Source organism: Papio anubis, chromosome 3 (assembly GCF_008728515.1).
Source record: "Papio anubis isolate 15944 chromosome 3, Panubis1.0, whole genome shotgun sequence".
Taxonomy (NCBI): Eukaryota; Metazoa; Chordata; class Mammalia; order Primates; family Cercopithecidae; genus Papio; species Papio anubis.
The window spans coordinates 184,616,646-184,637,642 of record NC_044978.1 but is presented as its reverse complement, the minus strand read 5'-3'; the positions used below and the strand labels follow the sequence as shown (position 1 = coordinate 184,637,642).

Below are 20,997 nucleotides of genomic sequence, written 5' to 3'. Positions count from 1 at the left end.
TCTCTTATGTTTAGCAGAGTTTGATGATGACGTAATGACTTTGCCACATTCCTTACATTTGTAGGGGTTCTCTCCATTATGAATTTTCTCATGTTTATTCATGGGTAAGGGCTGTTTATAGGCTTTCCCACATTCTTTGCATTTGTAGGGTTTGTCTCCCATATGAATTTTCTTATGTTCATTCAGGGTTGTGGACCATCCAAAAGCTTTGCCACATTCTTCACATTTGTAGGGTTGCTCTCCAGCATTAATTTTCTTATGTTGATTCAGGTATGAGGACTGTTTGAAGGTTTTCCCACATTCTTTACATTTGTAGGGTTTTTCTCCAGTATGAATTCTCTTATTTTCATTCAGGATTGTGGACCATCCAAAAGCTTTGCCACATTCTTCACATTTGTAGAGTTTATTTCCAGTATAAATGTTCTTATGTTCATTCAGGTTTGTGGATCATTCAAAGGCTTTGCCACATTCTTCATATTTCTAGAGTTTCTCTCCAGTAAAAATTTTATTATGTTGATTAAGATATAAGGGCCGCTTAAAGGCTTTACCACATCCTTTACATTTGGGGGTTTTATCTCCAGTATGAACTATCTTACGTTTATTCAGGACTCTAGAACGTCTAAAGGCTTTGCCACACTCTTCGCATTTATAAAGTTTCTGTCCAGTATGAATTTTCTTATGTTTACTCAGGTATGTGGACCATCCAAAGGCTTTGCCACACTCTTCACATTTGTAAGGTTTATCGCCAGTATGAATTGTCTTATGTTTATTCAGGGCTCTGGAACATATAAAGGCTTTGCCACACTCTTCACATTTATAAGGTTTCTCTCCAGTATGAATTTTCTTATGTTTACTCAGGTATGCGGACCATCCAAAGGCTTTGCCACACTCTTCACATTTGTAAGGTTTCTCTCCAGTATGAATTATTTTATGTTTATTCAGGTCTGTGGACCATATAAAGGCTTTGCCACACTCTTCACATTTGTGGGGCTTCTCTCCAGTATGAATTCTCTTATGTTCATTCAGGGTAGTGAACCGACTAAAGGCTTTTCCACATTCTTCACATGGGTAGGGTTTCTCTCCAGTATGAATTCTGTTATGCTTATTAAGGGTTGCAGATTGTCTAAAGGCTTTGCCACATTGTTCACATTTGTAGGGCTTCTCTCCAGTATGAATTCTCTTATGTTCATTCAGAACTGAGGACCTACTAAAGGCTTTGCCACATTCTTCACATGTGTAGGGTTTCTCTCCAGTATGAATTCTCTTATGTTTAGTAAGGGTTGTGGACCTATTAAAGGCTTTGCCACATTCCTGACATTTGTAGAGTTTCTCTCTGGTATGAATTTTCTTATGTTTGGCAACGTTTGAGGATGAGGTAATGATTTTGCCACATTCTTCACATGTGAAGGGTTTCTCTTTAGCATGAATTCTCTTATGCTTAGTAAGGGTTGAGGACCTATTAAAGGCTTTGCCACATTCTTCATATTTGAAAGATTTCTCTTCAGTGTGAACTTTACGTTTAGCAAAGTTTGAGAATGTGGTAAAGATGTTGCCACACTGTTCACATATGAAGGGTTTCTCTCCAGTATGAATTACCTTATATTCATTAAAGACTAAATACCATTTAAAGTCTTTGCCACATTCTTCACATGTGTAGGGTTTCTCTCCAGCATGAATTCCTTTATGCTGAGTTAGGTCTGAGAACTTCTGAGATGACTTGCCACATTCTTTAAAGTGTTTCTCTCCAGTATGTCTTGTCTTATGTTGGTTTGAATTTGAAAATTTGCTAAACACTATGACATGTGCATTACACTGAAATATTTTGCTCTGGGTAGTTGACAAGCATTGACTAAATTCATTATAACCTGCTTTCTGTGCCTTCTTTTTACAGCCTTTTCTTAATTGTAAATTCTCATGTCCACATTTCTCATATCTTCTCAATATAAGTTTGTGGAATGAATCTTCTATCTCCTGCACTGGCAAAAAGTCTTGGGTGAAATGAGAACACATAGCTGAAAGAAATAAAAACAAACTATCCTGCTTACTAGATTCATATGAATATACTTTAAAAATCTAATATGTAAACTTATACAAAGTACATTAGTAAGATGGCATAACAAAATACCACAGGCCATAATTTCTTCACATACACATGTAACAAACATATACTGATCAAAATGCCTTTTAGTGAAATCTACAAATGAGTTACATGCAATGCCTCAGGTAAGCACAATGGGAAGAGCCACATAGAACAGGAAGGAAGGTTTGTTGCATTTAGCAACCACAGTTCTTCCTCCTCCCCAATATAGCACTGTGCCATTAGAAGTAAACTGTCAACTCCTGTCTTCTTACTTAGAAGAAAAATACATGTATCCTTACTTCTGGCTTTTGGGGATCTTTCAAAAACTGGTTTCTGCCTCCAATAACAAAAGAGTGCTGAAAGAAATGGTGATATACTTTGGAAGGAAAGCTTGGGTCTGCTAAGACCAAATGTACATGTTTCAAGAGCAGACTGAAGTGCTAAATACAGACAACAGAGCAAGTGATTAAAGACTCTTAAGAGGAAACATGAACAAACCCTTTTAACTAAAAAACAAACACAAAATTCTAGACAAGACACATCCTTCCAACATGTATAAGAGGTTCCCATAATCTGTATCAAAGACAACTGGCTTCAGACTATGTCAGGACAAAGCAACATTATAAAGGTTGTGATAGCTTTTTGTTAATGTCCAAATAACAAGCAAATATTATAATGTATACAAAATATTAGAACATGGTCTAATTAAACAATTTAAAATTTTTCAGAAAACAACATAAAAACAAAGATGTACAAATTTTTAAAATGTAACCTGAATAATGCTGAATAAGCTAAATGGAAACATACAACAAAATGTAATCAGAAAAATGAGAACATCAATGTAAATGTTAAAAACACAACAAACAAATCATGAAGGTGAAAAATGCAAAATAAAGACTTAGAAATTTTCAAGTTAAAAAAAAGCATGTAGAAAAGGAAGAAGCTCAACAAACTTCAACTAGGTTACACACAGATTTACAGCAAAGCACATACATAAGCAAAGTTTCAAAAATCAAACTCAAAACGGGCATCTTAGGAGCTGCAAAATAAAAGTGATGTGTTATTTATAACTGTGGTCTTCATATAACCAGCAAAACTGTCCTAAAAATGAAGAATAAAGACCTTTCAAGATAACCAAATGCTGAAAAAGTAAACATGTCTTACCAAAACAATGCTCAAGGAAGTATCTTCCCGTGAAAATAACATAATGCAGGAAAACCAAACATAATCGTATGAAAATACATAACTTTCTGAAAAAGATACGCACATACACAAAGTTCTGTACCACTATCATATTACAGAAAACATTGTAATCTCTAAAATTGTAAAGCCGAAAGCATAAAAATGATCAAACTGTTCATCATAATCTGTTAATAATATATAACAACAATATGATTACTGACATCAATAATGAAGTTCAGGGCAGATATAATGAAGAAGAATTTTCAAATTCAACTTAAGTTTTTACCAGTTTAAAATATATTATTTTAACTTAAAGAAATTTTATGTAATTCTCAAGATACCAGAAAAAAAGTATCTGTATAGATACACCAAAAAATAAGAAGTAAAGGTGTATCAATACAAAAATAAAAAAGACACTAAGGAAGACAGAAAAAGAAAATAACGGACAAAAATAAAATAATCCAGTAAAACAATAAGACGAGTAAGTCTATTTCAGCAAATTATTCAAATATTTATGAAATAAAGTTTCCATTCAAAATACATACACCAAATAAGGGGATTGATTGCCAAAATTAAAACACAAGATCCAACTTGCTTTTCTACAGGAGTCACTTGAGATGTAATGATTTTAAAAAGACTGAAAAAGGCAAAACGAAAAGATATTTCATGCAAATAACCAAATAAGAGTGTGTCCAAATTATGTAATACAAAGTACATCTTAAGTCAAAACTGTCCTATTTCATAAAATATACTTTAAAAAGTCCTAAGAAAGAAGGACATTAAACAATAATAAAATAATAAAAAGGCTCATTTACTGGGAACTAACGACAAATATGTGTACACATGTTAATATGTGTGTGTGTCTCTCCCACATTGAGTTCCAAATATACAAAGTCAATACTGACAGAATTAAAGCAAGACAAAGAGAGCAATATAATTATAGTAGGATATTTAAATATCCCAGTTTCTGTAAGGAATAATGGAATGAGATAAAACATTCATAAGGAAACAGGAGACTTGAAAGCAGTATCAAACAATTATGCCTAACAGAACTGTAGAGAACACAGCTCCGCAACAACTAAATACACACCCTTCTGAATAGCTCATAGAATATTCTCCTTGATAGACTGCATGTCAGGGCACAAAAAAAGTCTTACAGTTTTTAAAATTGAAATTTTACAGATTACTTTTAATAACCAAACTGGAATGAGAGTAGAAATAAAGAAAAGTAAACAATTTACATATTTATAGAATTTAAACAACACACACTTAAGCATGCTCTTGTTCAAAGTTTGAAATAATGAGGTCGCCAGGCACGGTGGCTCAAGCCTATAATCCCAGCACTTTGGGAGGTCAAGACGGGCGGATCACGAGGTCAGGAGATCGAGACCATCCTGGCTAAGGCGGTGAAACCCCATCTCTACTGAAAAAATACAAAAAACTAGCTGGGCGAGGTGGCGGGCACCTGTAGTCCCAGCTACTAGGGAGGCTGAGGCAGGAGAATGGCGTAAACCCAGGAGGTGGAGCTTGCAGTGAGCTGAGATCCGGCCACTGCACTCCAGCCTGGGCGACAGAGCGAGACTCCGTCTCAAAAAAAAAAAAAAAAAGAAAGAAAGAAATAATGAGGTCTAGACTGCTCAATATAATCTACAGATTAAATGCAATCCCTGGCAAATTTGTAATTAAATTCTTATAGTAATAGAAACAGCAACCCCCATATTATATGGAATTAAGAAACAGTGAAGTACCCAACAATCTTCAAAAACAGAAGCAATCTCAGAGGCTTCACAGCTCCTGATTTCAAAACACATGCAAATCTAAAGAATTAAAACAATTTAGGATGGGTATAAAGCTGAACAGCTAGATCAACTAAATAAAATCTGGCAAAAAATATGAACTCTCACACATGGTCACATGAAGAGTAATTTAGACACTCATAATTATTGCAGTATTGTTCCTGAAAGCAAATAAAAGCAATGCAGATTTCTCACTAAATTGATAAATATAATTTCAATTATTAAAATAATATTACTCAGTTTGTAAAAAGCAAAAAATATTCAAACAAGTACAATAAAGATAAATCTTGATGACATTATACAACAAAAAGTCACGAAGAGACAAATTGAATCAACTTACATAAGATATCTAAAGCAGTTGGACTTTAAAAATAAAAAATAGAATTGTTTGTATAAAGGGCGAGAAAATAGAAAAAGTACATAGTTAAGATATATTGAGTGTTAGCTTTGCAAGATAAACATTCTAAAAATATAGTGCATAAAACTGTTAATAAAATGTGACTAAGATGAATATTTAAAAATATATAAAATTTTAAATGTTATACATTTTTGAAAACAAAAACATCTAAAAGAGATAGAGGTATGAGTTTTGGAAATTATCTTCAAATCACAAAAGTGTTTCTCACACACACACAAATAGATTTACAAATAAATAGAGGGTAAAATTAGGAGAATTTCAATGACTACTCACATAAGCAGGGTAAAACCACCATTGTTACACACAAACAAAGTAAGTATACAACTTAAAAACAATATAGACATACACCTGGTGCCACATCACTGTATCCAAAATATTCCAAAAATATTCAAGGCAGGACTTCAAATACATATTTACACATGCATGGTAATTATTATTTATAGAAGACAATTCCTGGAAGCAACACAAATGTCCCTTTAGAGATCAATATCAGTTTTAAATGTGACATATACATACAATATTTATTTTAAAACAGATATTCTGACACATCTTTGTGGAGGAAAAGTTAAATATTAAATTTGAACTCAACTGAACATGACATAAACAATGGTCACCAAATCCCAGAATGGGTTATGTGAGCCCCTTGACATGTTCATCTAGCACTGTTTCAAAGAAATTTCTACTTCAATCTATTCCTTTGTGTTAGTTATTGAAAAACAACAGACATCGCAAAAACAAATTGACCTTTTTGTGTTCCTTGAGTCCAGTCATAAAGGGCCCTGACTGGGCCTCGTGCCAAACAACTCGTTACAAAAAGAGCTAGGGTCCCAGACCACACTGAAGCAAATGAGACCTCTCTCCATCTGTGCACAGATGGGTGGCGAACTCTGGAGCCCAAGCTGTTGCTTCCTGGTCTGGTGGTGAATCTTCCATAGTCTGAGTATGGTGCCTGACTCTGGAGCCCAGGCTATTGCTTCCTGGTCTAGTGGTGAATCCTCCATAGTCTGGTGAATGTAAATATATGTATCTCCTTTTTCTTCTCCCCTTCCCATTGCAATTTGTTTATTATATCATTTGCTTATATATCTTCATTGCCATTTACATGGGATAAAGGCTGTTTACCCTTAAAGGTACTGTGTGTGTGTCTTTTCTTCTCCCCTCACGCATTTCCCACGCAGGACAATCTTACAAAAACAAAGCCTAAGAACATTATCTGAAGTAAAATGAGATAGTGAAAAAAAACAGACACAGGGGCCTGGCACAGAGGCTCACGCCTGTAATCCCAGCATTTTGGGAGGCCGAGGAGGGCGGATCACAAGGTCAGAAGATCGAGACCATCCTGGCTAACATGGTGAAACCTTGTCTCTACTAAAGATACAAAAAAAAAAAAAAAAAAATTAGCAGGGCATGGTGGCAGGTGCCTGTAGTCCCAGCTACTAGGGAGGCTGAGGCAGGAGAATGGCATGAACCCAGGAGGTGGAGTTTTCAGTGAGCCGAGATCACCCCACTGCACTCAAGCCTGGGCAACAGAGCGAGATTCCATCTCAAAAAACAAAAAACAACATTATATAATTACACCAATAAGAATATAAAAATCAGTCAAAATTATAGAAATAGTAAAATGGTGTTCATCAGGAGCTGAAGAGAAAAAAATGGCAGTTTATTGTCTATAGGGTATTAAACTTTACTTTGATAAAATTAATCTAGAGATCCATTTTGAAATAATGTAAATGTACTTAACTCCACTAGACTGTACACTTGAAAACCTTTAAGCAATGTTATGTTTTTAATTACAACTAAATATTTATATCTACCTAAAAAGGTTATATTTTTGAAAAATCACCTTCAAATAAAAAGTGTTTCTCTCACAGAATAACATATAATCAAACAATAAATAGGTGGTAATTTTTTTACTGTTTCCTTGACTACTCACCTATAAAAGAAAACAGTGATGACCACCAAAAAAAAAATTTATAAACCAGGTAGAAGCATTATTTACACAGGCAAACACCACATAGATAACTTTTATAGGCTATAGAAATGTCTGAATTATACATATATTTTAAATTGCTCCAAGTGAAACCCAATGATTTTTATTTGAATTAACCACCACATGGTCATAAAAGGTACGGAGTTGAAAATTACTATAGAAATATGAAGATTAAAAACAAAAAAAAGAAATAATTGAGGAGAACCTACATGAAAAAAGAAAGACTCCCCAGTAAAATAGTTTGAAGAATAAAAAATTCTGACCTATAAAATACAGAATATAATATAGATGTAGCATAAAAACAATCCTTTAAACAACTACAGTTTTCAACTGTGACTATGTACTTATGAAGATCCAGCATTTTGAATCTTTGACATGCAATGTACAGCAGTTTAAAAAAAAAAATGGATGGTCGCAGTGGCTCACACCTTTAATCCCAGCACTTTGGAAGGCTGAGGCAGGTGGATCATGAGGTCAGGAGTTCAAGACCAGCCTGACCATCTCTACTAAAAATACAAAACAAAAAAATTAGTCGGTGTGGTAACACATGCCTGTAATCCCACCTACTCGGGAGGCTGAGGCAGGAGAATTGTTTGAACCCAGGAGGCAGAGGTTGCAGTGAGCTAAGATGGCGCCATTGTACTCCAGCCTGGGCAACAATAGTAAAAAATTTTGCCAAAAGAAAAAAGAAAAAAAGCAGCAGCAGTTATGTCCTGAAAAAGGAAATTTATAGGAGCTTTGGAATCCATGTCAAGGGCTGTATTGAAAAGGCATGCCCTTGCTTGAGTGGCATGCTTGCCCATCACGGTCCCAGCTACAGAAAAAATATGTCCAATTTTCATTGTAGACTTAGCTGTAGACCATTTGGTTTTGTTCCTGCCCCTAGCACCATCTGTGAAGACACCTAGGAGAATTTATAATGTCCTATGCCTCAGGTGAAAGGCCTTTAGAAGCTGGTTTTATCTGTGATCTGTGAATTAGCCCCAAATCCACCCTTTGCACCTGTCAGTCATGGTGTGGAAGAAATCCTGCCCAGACACTCACAGACAGAAACATCCATCTGTGCCCCTGGATGTAGGCTTGCCAGTAATTATTTGACAGTGGATCTTGACGTGGCACTATAACCTGGCTCCAAGTCCATGCAACCAAGTCCAGAAGAAGTTTTTCCTAACCTGGGACCTGCCAAAAAGCACACGTATATGTGCTCCTTTAGGCATGCTGGCTGACTTCATTCCCACTGTGAATTGTGAAGCAGTCCTATAACCAAGCTCTGGTGTCTGTCATCTAGAGTCTGGAAGAAGTCCTACCCACCTAGAAATCCAGAGGGAGAAATGCCATGAACCCAGAAACAGACCTGAAGACTTTGGTCTCAGTTATGTATCCTGAAGCAGCCCTATGAATCAGTTTCCCACCCTCTCAGATGTGGTCAAGGGTCAGTAATGCTCATCTAGGAACCTGTCCATCGACTCAGAGCAAGGGCGACACAGCAGGAGCCACACCTGCTCACATTGATTGTATCAGCACCTTAATCTGCAGATATAACTGGAGGGTTTTTTCCCTTAGTGCCAGTCATATTGATCAACATCTTGAAGAAACTTCAGTCTACTCAAAAAACAGAATCCAGAACTGTCTGATGCCCTGATGACAGGTGTGCAAGCAGGAATTTCACTGCAAACCCAGTAGTAGTTATGTGACTGGATTCCAAAGCACTTTATTGCAATCTCAGTGGAAATCTCATCAGCCCAGAAATCCAGTAAGAGAAGATATTTACCTCCTCAAACTAGTCTATAATGACTGAAACAGGTATTTACTCCTTCAGATGCAAGAACATCAAAACAAGGCTTCACAAATTATGAAGGATCAGGCAAACATAACAGCATGAAAGGAAACTAAAAATGCTCCAGGAACCACTAACAATAAAACACAGAACTAAATAATGGCCAGCAGAGAATTTAAAATAATTTTCTTTAAAAATCTCGATAAGATGCAAAAGTACACAGATTACTAAATTTTTTGCAACAATGCATGGAGAAAACAAATTATAATAAAGAAAACCATTAAAAAATAACCAAGAAGATATGCTGGAGCTGCACTACACAATAGTAGAACTAAAATATGTAACAGAAAGCGTTAACAGGAGACTCGGTTATACAGGGGAAAAAAATCAGCAAACTTAAAAGTCATTTGAAAGTTCCTGTGGCCGGGCGCGGTGGCTCAAGCCTGTAATCCCAGCACTTTGGGAGGCCGAGACGGGCGGATCACGAGGTCAGGAGATCAAGACCGTCCTGGCTAACACGGTGAAACCCCGTCTCTACTAAAAAATACAAAAAACTAGCCGGGCGAGGTGGCGGGCGCCTGTAGTCCCAGCTACTCGGGAGGCTGAGGCAGGAGAATGGCGTAAACCCGGGAGGCGGAGCTTGTAGTGAGCCGAGATCCGGCCACTGCACTCCAGCCTGGGCGACAGAGCGAGACTCCGTCTCAAAAAAAAAAAAAAAAAAAAAAAAAAGAAAGTTCCTAATTAGAATTAAAAAACACACACACAAAGTGAATAAAGCATAGAGCTTCAATAATTTGTTAATGATATATAATATAAAAAGATGTAAAGTGTGACATAAACAGTGTGTTAAAGGTAGTAAACTGTTTACTATTTTTATACCTAGAAGTTAACTTTTGCTTGAGGCCAGGAGTTCAAAACCAGCCTGGTCAATATAGCAGGACCTTGTCTCTAAAATAAATACCTGAATAAAATAAAATAAAGATTTCAGAAAGCTATTTATTCTTTTTGAAAAAATAAGTAGTTGGGCCTGATAATGCATGCCTGTAAACCTAGCACTTTGGGAGGCCAAGGCAGGTAGATTTCTTGAGCCCAGAAATTCAAGACCAACCTGAGCAACATGGCAAAACCCTGTCTCTACAAAAAATACCAAAAAAATTAGCTGGACATGGTGGCATGTGCTTGTAATCCCAGCTACTCGGGAGGCTGAGATGGGAAAATTGTTTGATATTGGGGAGTTCGAGGCTGCACTGAGCTGTGACTCCATCGCTGCACAACATCCTGAGAAGCAAAGTAAGATCCTATGTGGGTAAAGAAGAAGTTAGATTGTTACCTTAAGCTAGACTTTTTAAACTATGAGATATTTTATGTCTCTTGGAAATTATGGAAAAAAAAAAAAAGTTGAAGATACACACACAAAAGAAACCAAAGCATATAACAAGAAAAATGAAACAAACTCAATACCATACAAGGAAGGTTAGCATGAAAGAACTGAAAAACAGAAACTACTAAATGGTCAGAAAACAATGAACAAAATGATAGTAATAAGTTCTTATCAATCAGTAATTCCTTTAAATATAAAAAAATTTAGTTATCCAATAAAATCACACCGCTATGGTTTGAGTTTCCCCTCCAAAATTCATGTTAAAATGTAACTGCCATTGTGAGAAAATTAATAAGTGAGGCCTTTAAGAAGTTATAAGGTCATGAGAGGATCAGTATCATTATTCCACGAGTGGGTTAGTCATCATGAGTGGGTCTATCATAAAAGTGAGCTCTGGTGTACACCTTCCATCAGACTCAACACTTTGGTCATGTTGTGATGTGGAAATATGATTGTCATCAGATGGGAATGATATGCTCTTGGACTTCTCAGCATCCGAGATTGTGAGCTACGTAAACTTCTATTCTTTATAAATTACCGATTGTAGGATATTCTGTTATTAATGCAAAAAATAAACTAAAACACTCATGAAATGTCTGAGTAGATTTAAAAAATCAACAACATGCTGCGCACAAGCGACTTATTTTAGATGTAAGGAAATACATAGGTTAGTGGTTCAAGGATGAAAAAAAATTCCATGCCAGTAATAACTAAAACAGTGTAGGAGAGGCTATATTTACATCAGACAAAATAGACTTCTAAAAACAACTGCCACAAAAAAAACTTCATGATATAGTCATAAGAGGCTAATCTGTCAGAAGAATGTAACAATTAAAAATATATATGTACCCAATATTGAAGCACATAAATATATAAACATATATTAAAAGAACTGGAGAAACAGAAAAACATAGTATGAGGGGACTATATTGCCCTACTTAATACATCATTCAGACAGAAAGTTAGTAAGAAAACAATTACTTGCATAGCACTATAAAACAACTGCACCAAAAAGACATATATAGAACATTTCATCCAAAAGAATAATTTATATTCTTCTCAAACACACATGGAACATTCTCTAGGATACATCATAAATCTGGCCCACAACAAAGACATACAAGTCTTTTTATTTTTTCAGAGACTGAAATCATATCAAGTTATTTGTGTTTTTTTAGTTTTTTTGAGACAGAGTCTTGCTCTGTTGCCCAGGCTGGAGTGCAGTGGCACGATCTCGACTCACTGCAAGCTCCACCTCCCAGGTTCACGCCATTCTCCTGCCTTAGCCTCCTGAGTAGCTGGGACTACAGGCACCCGCCACCACACCCGGCTAATTTTTTGGTATTTTTAGTAGAGACAGGGTTTCACCTTGTTAGCCAGGCTGGTCTTGATCTCCTAACCTCGTGATCCACCCACCTCAGCCTCCCAAAGTGCTGGGATTACAGGTGTAAGCCACCAAGCCCAGCTTGAAATCATATCAAGTTTTTAAAACTACAGTTTTATAAATGAGAAACCAATAGCAGAGTGAACATTGAAAATCCTTACAAATATGTATATATTAGACAACATGTTTCTGAACAACCGATGGGTCAAAGAAGAAAAAGAAAAGAAAAATCAAAAAGTATCTTGAAACAAATGAAAATAGAAACAGGACATATCAAAAGAATGTAAAAACAGCAATTATAAGAAAGAATTTTATAGTAATATATTTTTATATGAAACAAGATCTCAAACACTGTAACTTTAATTCTTAAATAACTTGAAAAAGAATAATCTCAATGTCAGGATAATAAAGAAAATAATAAAAAATAGAAAAGAAACAAATTAGAGACATAGAAGACAACAAAGGCTGGGCACAGTGGCTCATGCCTGTAATCCCAGCTCTTTGGGAGGCTGAGGTGGGCGGATCACAAGATCAGGCAATCGAGACCTGCCTGGCCAACAGGGTGAAACCTTGTCTCTACTAAAAATACAAAAATTCACCGGGCGTTGTGGTGGGCACCTGTAATCCCAGCTACTCAGGAGGCTGAGGCAGAAGAATCGCTTGAACCCAGGAGGCAGAGGTTGTGGTGAGCCAAGATCATACCACTGCACTCCAGCCTGGGTCACAGAGTGAGACTCTGTCTCAAAAAAAAAAAAAAAAAAAAGAAGAAGAAGAAGAAACAAACAAAAAACATCAAAAAAGATAAAAGGCAGAGAAATAATTTACATATAAAAGTTTTATAAGTCAAATATTTTAAGAAAAGGAAGGAGTAAATACGTTTCCTTTTTTCCAGCTGGAGGATTAAGTCTGTTTTTCTGTTTTACATTTATATTTGCAATAACCACATCCAACAATTTTGCCTTGAATTCACGGACATCTGATTTCCAACAGGGCCTGGATTTAGGCACCTGTAGAGTGACCTGGGGCATACTGTGTTCACAGGAAAGAGTGTTTGTGAGGGAAAAAATGCAGAATAAGAAAAGATGTTATCAAGAACCCATGAGTGAGGGTCAGTGCACAGTTGGAGAAAGGACTGGTTACTGCTATAGATACTGGACCCGGCAGGGCAGCTCTGACTTATAAATGTGTGCGTGCAGGGAGATCAGATGGTCAGGTGATCCAGAAGCCTAGGCTACTGGAGGAAACAGGTTACTAGTGCAGATTCAAGATCTGAGAGGCAGAAAGAACCCGAGTCTTCTGGGCACTTACTTATGTTTCCTATTATTGGAAAACTCTAGAAGCAGAGGTGCTCTCAGCACAATTTCTGAGAATGAAGCTTTGTCATGAGAGAAGTGTGGCCACATCATTGCCTAGTGTGCATGTGTGTAAATGTGCAGAAATCACTTTATAGCAAAAGGGGTGAGAACTCCTTCCCTTTGAGTCCTCAGTCTCCTCTCACCCCTGGAGGATACCTAGAATCACAAGACGATTCACAGTGTGACAGCTTCTGTGCAAAATTTTAAACTCTCCATTCTCCAACAGACCCACAGTCTCCCTCCAACTAAGGCTGCTGTGATATCGTTATGTATTTTTGAGACAATGTCTCACTTTGTCACCCAGGATAGAGTACAGTGGCACAATCTCAGCTCATGCCAGACTTGACCTCCCAGGGTTCAGGTGATCCTCCTGCCTCAGCCTCCAAGTAGCTGGAACTACAGGTGCATGCCACCATGCCCAGCTAATGTTTTTCTATTTTTTGGTAGAGATGGGATTTCACCATATTGCTTAGGCATGGTGCAACCAGGAGGAACTCCCAATTCTATGCTTCTTCCTCTGTGTGAAGATGAGTTTTGTCTCCCCTGACAAAGACTGCTGAAGGTGGTATACTTTAAATTACAAAGAAGCAATCCTAAAATTGTATCAGAATTAAAGAGACCAGAAGTGCTCAACAATTGTCAAAAAGAGACACATCAGAAGCATCATACATCATGACTTTAAAAACTTATTATGAAGCTATAGTTATTGAAATAGTTTATAACTAGATTCAAAAAAGACAATGCCAGTGAACAGAATAGAGCATGTAAATAATCCCTTGCGTGTATTATCAAAGAAAGAGTAACTTACACATCCATATTCGTTGTATTATCTACAAAAGTGAAAAAAAACTTTTCTTAATAAATGACAATTTTGAATATACAAATAATTATTATTCAGCTTCTTAAAAGCAGAAGTTTTTCTATATCCACAATAAGGATACATTTTTAAGACTTTATTTATGTGGAGGAAGCCAGGAACAAGAAGACAAGTACTATGTAATTCCACTTATGTAAGATATCTAAAGTAGTTAAACGCTTAGAAACAGACTAAACTGTGACAGGGGTTAAGTGGAGAAGAAAATGAGTAGTTGTTTAATGGACAACCTGCTAGAACGCAAAACAACTTTTTTTTTTAACTTTATTTTAGGATGGGGGTACATGTGCAGGTTTGTTATACAGGTAAACTTGGGTCATGAAGGTTTGTTGTACAGATTATTTGTCATCAAGGTATTAAGCCTGGTATGCATTAAAGATTGAATTATACAATACATCCTTTCAGACCACATGGAATAAAACTAGAAATCGGCAGGGCTCAGTGGCTCACGCCTGTAATGCCAGCACTTTGGGAGGCCAAGGCGGGTGAATCACCAGGTCAGGAGATCAAGACCATCCCGGCTAACACGGTGAAACCCTGCTTCTACTAAAAATACAAAAAAATTAGCCAGGTGCGGCGGCAGATGCCTGTAGTCCCAGCTACTCCCAGCCAAGATGCTGCCACTGCACTCCAGCCTGGGCGACAGAACAAGACTCTGTCTCAAAACAAAACAAAGCAAAACAAAAACTAGAAATCAAAAGCAGAAGCAAAATTGCCAAATCCAAAAATATATGAAACTTAACATTTTTTTTTTTTGAGATGGACTTTTGCTCTTGTTGCCCAGGCTGGAATGCAATGGAGTGATCTTGGCTCACTGCAACCTCCACCCCGCAGGTTGAGGTGATTCTCCTGCCTCAGCCTCCTGAGTGGCTGGGATTAGAGGCGTGTGCCAACACGTCCAGCTAATTTTTGTATTTGTAGTAGAGACGGGGTTTCGCCATGTTGTCCGGGGTAGTCTCGAACTCCTGACCTCTGGTGATCCACCCGCCTCAGCCTCCCAAAGTGCTAGGATTACAGGTGTGAGCCACCATGCCTGGCCAACACACTCTTGAACATACTCTTCTTTATGTCAGGAGACTTAATATTGTTAAATGACAACACTACCCAGTGATATTCAAATTCAATGTAATCCTGATGAAAACACAAATACTTTTTGAAAACTATATATATATATTTTTTAAGACAGAGTCTCCCTCTGTCACCCCAGGCTGGAGTGCAGTGGTGAAATCTTGGCTCACTGCAAGCTCCACCTCCCGGGTTCACGCCATTCTCCTACCTCAGCCTCCTGAGTAGCTGGGACTACAGACATCTGCCACCACACACGGCTAATTTTTTTGTATTTTCAGTAGAGACAGGGTTTCACCGTGTTAGCCAGGATGGTCTCGATCTGACCTCATGATCTGCCCACCTCGGCCTTCCAAAGTGCTGGAATTACAGACATGAGTCAAAAACAAACCATCATGTATATGCTCAAATGATCCTCAACAAGGTTGCTATAACCATACAATAAGAAAAAGACAGTCTCTTCAATAAATGGTGTTGGAATACTCTGTATCCACATGAAAAAAATTGAGGTTAGATCCTTCCCCTGAACCATGTACAAAAACTCTTTAGTGAGTTAAATATTGAAATGTAAGAATTATAACTCTACAATTTTTAGAAGAAAATACAGGAATAACTTACCTATAACATCAAACACATGAGCAACAAATTTAAAACCACAGAAAAATGAGACTATATTAAATTTATCTCCACACATTAACATAAACACTTAGTAAGAGTCCCATGTAAGAAGCACAAAAGCAAAAAATTAAAAATTATGTATTTGACAAAAGTTAACATTTCAGAATAAACAATTCCAAAAAATCAGCAAAGAATAAGTAACATGATTAACAAACAGACAACAGATTAAAATGTTCCTCCAAAGATTAAATACATATAACAATTATTGAGAAAATTTCTAATTTTTAGAATAATGTTAAGGCAAAAACACAATAGGTTATTATTGTTCATTAATTAGGATGGCCAATATCAAGCAAAAAAAAATGTTGTAATTAATGTAGGGAAACTGAAACACTTGTGCACTGCTGGTGGGGAAAAAGTGATGCAACCACCTGAAAAAAATGTATGGAGGTTCCTCCAAAAACTAAAAATGAAGTTATTATATGAGCCAGTAATTCTACTCCTGAGCACCTATTCAAAATATCCAAAGTATATCTGAAAGAAATATTTGTACATCCATATTATTGCAACAATATTCACTGTATTAGTTTATCCTCGTATTGCTATAAATACCTGACACTGGAAAACTTGTTTTTAAAAAGAAGTTTAATTGGCTCATGGATCTGCAGGCTGTACAGGAGGCATAGCAGCTTCTGTTTCTCAGGAGGCCCCAAAAAGTTTCCAATCATGGTAGGAAGCAAAACAAGAGTGAGTCATCTCACACAGTAGGAGCAGAAGCAAGAGAGAGTGTGGAGGAAGGTGCTTTTAGAAAATGAGATCTCTTTAGTTATTAAAAGAAAACTGCAGAATTCTTCATTGGTTTTCCTTTACCTCATGATTTCTGTGAAGTGAGACTTGTGTAGTGGGAAGAAGGAATTAGACACTCTACCTGCCACCCTGCATGTGTGTGCACTTGCACACATGCTGTCTACATGTAATCTACTCCCTTTACTTGCCTTTGAAACTGGTAAGGTTAAAATAGGGCAGAAATCCTACATGTTGCAATGATAGCTTTTTGGAAAATTTAAGAAATCAAACTTTGCAGGCTCTCCATCTTGATTTATGCTTGAGTTGTTATGTGCCATATTTGCTTTGATTACCAGAAGTTTTACTAAAATGCTGAAGAAATAATTCACTTTCATCTGCTTTCTAGATTCTGTGCATCTCAGTTCATAAAGCAAAGCTTGTTGATAGCATAGTTTTCTAAATGCTGCAAAGCCATTACCACTACAAAGAAGTTTGAATGAGGGATTTTTTTCTTTGTTAAAATAGTTCATGTTTCTGTAGAAATTTCACTTTTAGATTGAACTGCAATGGATAAGCTATCAAAAATAAAAAGAAAATGCTATCTCAGGAGTAATCATTCACTATGGCAAAGACAGTACCAAAGTGGATGGTGCTAAACGATTCATGAGAAGCCAACCCTATAATCCAATCACCTCCCATCAGGCCCCACCTATATTAGGGCTTACAACTTGATGTGAGATTTGAATGGGGATATAGATCCAAACCACATTATTTACAAAAGCCAAAACATGAAAAAACTCAAACATCCTTCAACAGCTGAATAATTTAAAAAGATGTGGTTTACACATACAATAAAAAATTATTTACACACAAATGAAAATATCTTGTCAGATACTACAATATGGATAAATCTTAAAGCCATTATTTTAAGTGAAATAAAACACTAACGAAGTGACAGTTTATGAGGTTCCACTTATATAAGATATTTTATGTAGTAAACTCCTAGAAAACGTAAGTAGCAAATTGCTTGCCTGTAGTTAGGGTTGTGAAACCCCAGTGGAGTCAAAGATCAAGGGGGTTTATTAGGAAAAAGCAGGCCCTCACCAGGTGGCCAACTCAAGAGCCCATAGACATGGCTACAGACAAGGAAATGATGCACGGAGCTTGGTCTTACTGAAGATTCCAAAGCAGTTCTGTAACCTCTCTCAAATTCAGTCTCAGCTATAGTCCAGAAGTGGTCCTTCCCATCAAGAGACCTGCAGGAAGACACAGCCAGCCACGGCCCTGGAGGCAAGCCTGCAGATCCTGGTCTCAGCTGTGGTCCCTGAAGCAGCCCTGTGACTCAGTTCTAGCCATATGTAGTCACAGTCTGTGGCCATTCGTACACACTCAGAGGCCCACAGAGAGACCTGTAAAAACTGTTCCCAGGTAGTCAGCAAAAGCCAAACCCATTCATACACCTGGTATTTGGGCCATAATATGCAGACAAACTTCAAAACCCTAGCCTACTGCCTGCCATATAGATTAATGTCCTCAAGGAAATCTAATCTTTCCAGGGCCCAGAAAGAATCCATAACTGTCCAAATCTCTGGCAACACAACCATCAAACGCAGAACGCACAACAGACCCAGCATCACCCTTGTGACCCAGCTACAACCCTTCTCTGCAAACCCAGAGATAATCTCATCATCCTGGGGACCCAACAAAAGGAGATGTTTACCTGCCAAAAAAATAGATCATAGAAACTGTAAATCATTGTTAAATCCTTAAAATATACAGACACAGGGTTGCTTCAGGGACCACAGCTGAGGCCCAGATCTACAAGCATGCTTCCAGGACCACAGCTTCTATCTTAACATATTACCAAAAGTTTGTATCAGAACAATTAGGCAAGGAAAAGGGGAACAAGGCTCTCCTGCTTTCAAAAGAAGTAAAAATGTTACTGTTTGTAGATAATATGATCATGCATATACATGAAATCCTAGACTAGAATAACAAAAACTGAATAAAGGCATTCATGAAGGTACAAGGATACATAATCAACATACAAATATTTGTGGAGTTTTTTGGTTTGTGTTTATGAGGCAGGGTCTTACTACAAGGCCCAGGCTCATCTCAAACTCCAGTGCTCAAGTGATCCACATGCCTTGGCCTCTGTAAGTGCTGGAATTACAAAAATGAACAATATACCTGGCCCAACATACAAATATTTGTTTCATGTCCATAAAGGAACAAAATTTCCAAAAAAAGAAAACATTCAATTTGCAATACTATAAAAATTAATTCAAAATAAATTTAACCAATGAAAAAATTTATACACTAAATACAAGATATAAAATCTAGTTTATAATAATAAATTTAGACACTAAATACAATAATGACAAAACTGAAGCAGACACAAATAAATAAAAACATATTCCATTAGGATAACAGATACTGTCAAAGTATATTATCGAAAGTGATTTGTAGATTCAAATGGATCCCTACCAAATTTTAGTGGCCTTTTTCACAGTAATAGTAAACACAATTGTAAAATTTAAGTGTAACCTTAAACAACTGTAAATAACCTGAGCCATCTTGAGAAAGAACAAAGCTAAGGTCATCATACCTTCTAATTTTAAACTTTATTTAAAGCTTATAGTAAGCAAAAGAGTATGGTATGTGCATAAATACAGATATAAAAACCAAGGGAACAGAATAGACAGCCCAGAAACAAATCCATGCATACAAGGTCAACTAATTTTGGCAAGGGAAGCATGAATATACGATGCAGAAATTATAGTCTTGTCAATACATGGTGCCAGAAAAACTGGATATCCACAAGCAAAAGAATAAAAGTAGATCATTTTCTTACACCATACCCCAAAATTAACTCAAAATGAAACATTTAAATGTAAGATAAAAAACCTTAGAACTCCTAAAGAACATATATGGAAAAGCCCTGTTGATACTGGCCTTGGCAATAACTTTTTTGATATGCCGTCAAAAGCACAGCAACAAAAGAAAACACAAGTGGGACTGTATCAAAGTAAACTGCTTCTGCACAGTAAAGAAAAAGAAAACAAAATTTCTAAAAACCCTACAGGATATAAATATTTGCAAGCGATATATCTGATAAAAAATTTGGGAGGCCAAGGCAGGCAGATCACCTGAGGTCAGGAGTTTGAGACCAGCCTGACCAACGTGAAGAAACCCCATCTCTATTAAAAATACAAAATTAGCCAGGCATTGTGGGGCATGCCTGTAATCTCAGCTATCTGGGAGGCTGAGGCAGAAAAATCACTTGATCCCAGGAGGCGGAGGGTGCAGTGAGCTGAGATCGCACCACTGCACTCCAGCCTGGGAAACAAGAGCAAAACTCCGTCTTTAAAAAAAAGTTAATATCCATATCCAAAATGTATAAGAAACTTTTACAATTCAAAGCAAAACAATAATGATGATGATAAGCCATTCAAAAATAGGCAAAAGGTTAGATTTTTTCCCCCAAAGAAGACATACATACAAGGTAAGTGCTATATGCTGTTGGTGAGATATAAATTGATAACGTCATCATAAAAAACAGCACAAAGGACGGGCATAGTGGCTCACATCTGTAATCCCAGCACTTCGGGAGGCTGAGATGGGCGGATCACGAGGTCAGGAGATCGAGACCGTCCTGGCTAACATGGTGAAACCCCATCTCTACAAAAAAAAAAAAATTAGCTGGGCGTGGTGGTGGGCGCCTGTAGCCCCAGCTACTTGGGAGGCTGAGGCAGGAGAACGGCGTGAACCCAGGAGGCAGAGGTTGCAGTAAGCCAAGATCACCCCACTGCACTCCAGCCTGGGCAACAGAGCAAGACTCCGACTCAAAAAAAAAAAAACAAACAAACAAACAGTAAAAAGTAAAAATGGAAATATCATATAATCCAGCAATACCACTTCTGGGTATACTACCAAAGGAAATTAGCACCTTGAAGAAGTATCTTCAGCCCCGTGTTCATTGTAGCATATTTACAATAGCCAAAATATGGGGGGGGGGTGTATATACACACACACACATATATATATACACACATACAGTAGAATACTATTCAGCCATAAAAGAAAAGGAAATCTAGCCATTTACAACATGGATAGATCTGGAGGACATCATGCTAAATTAAATCAGCCAAACACAGACAGACAAAGAAACTGCTGCTGCTTCTCACTTAGATGGGGAATCTAAAAATGTAAACTCATAAAAGCAGAAAGTAGAATGGTGGTTGTTGGTGCCTAGGGGTGGGATCATAATGAGATGTTGTTCAAAGAGTAC

The 20,997-nt window shown here is 37.1% G+C and overlaps 2 protein-coding genes across 3 annotated transcripts in view; both read right to left on the bottom strand.

Annotated features, from left to right (window-relative positions):
- The window catches only part of ZNF721 (zinc finger protein 721), a 94,256-nt gene that overhangs the window by 479 nt on the left and 72,780 nt on the right, over nt 1-20,997 (bottom strand). Inside the window, 2 exon segments of the mRNA XM_031664819.1 lie at nt 2-470; nt 636-1,727. Coding sequence (XP_031520679.1) covers nt 2-470; nt 636-1,727 — 1,561 coding nt within the window.
- The window catches only part of LOC100998436 (zinc finger protein 732), an 89,497-nt gene that overhangs the window by 57,594 nt on the left and 10,906 nt on the right, over nt 1-20,997 (bottom strand). Inside the window, exon 4 of one of the 2 annotated variants that reach the window (XM_031664816.1) lies at nt 16,071-17,962. The exons of the other annotated variant lie outside the window; for it this stretch is intronic. Coding sequence (XP_031520676.1) covers nt 17,928-17,962 — 35 coding nt within the window. The 3' untranslated portion in view covers nt 16,071-17,927. Of the gene's footprint in view, nt 1-16,070; nt 17,963-20,997 lie in introns of those variants that run through there. 2 annotated transcript variants of the gene reach the window in all.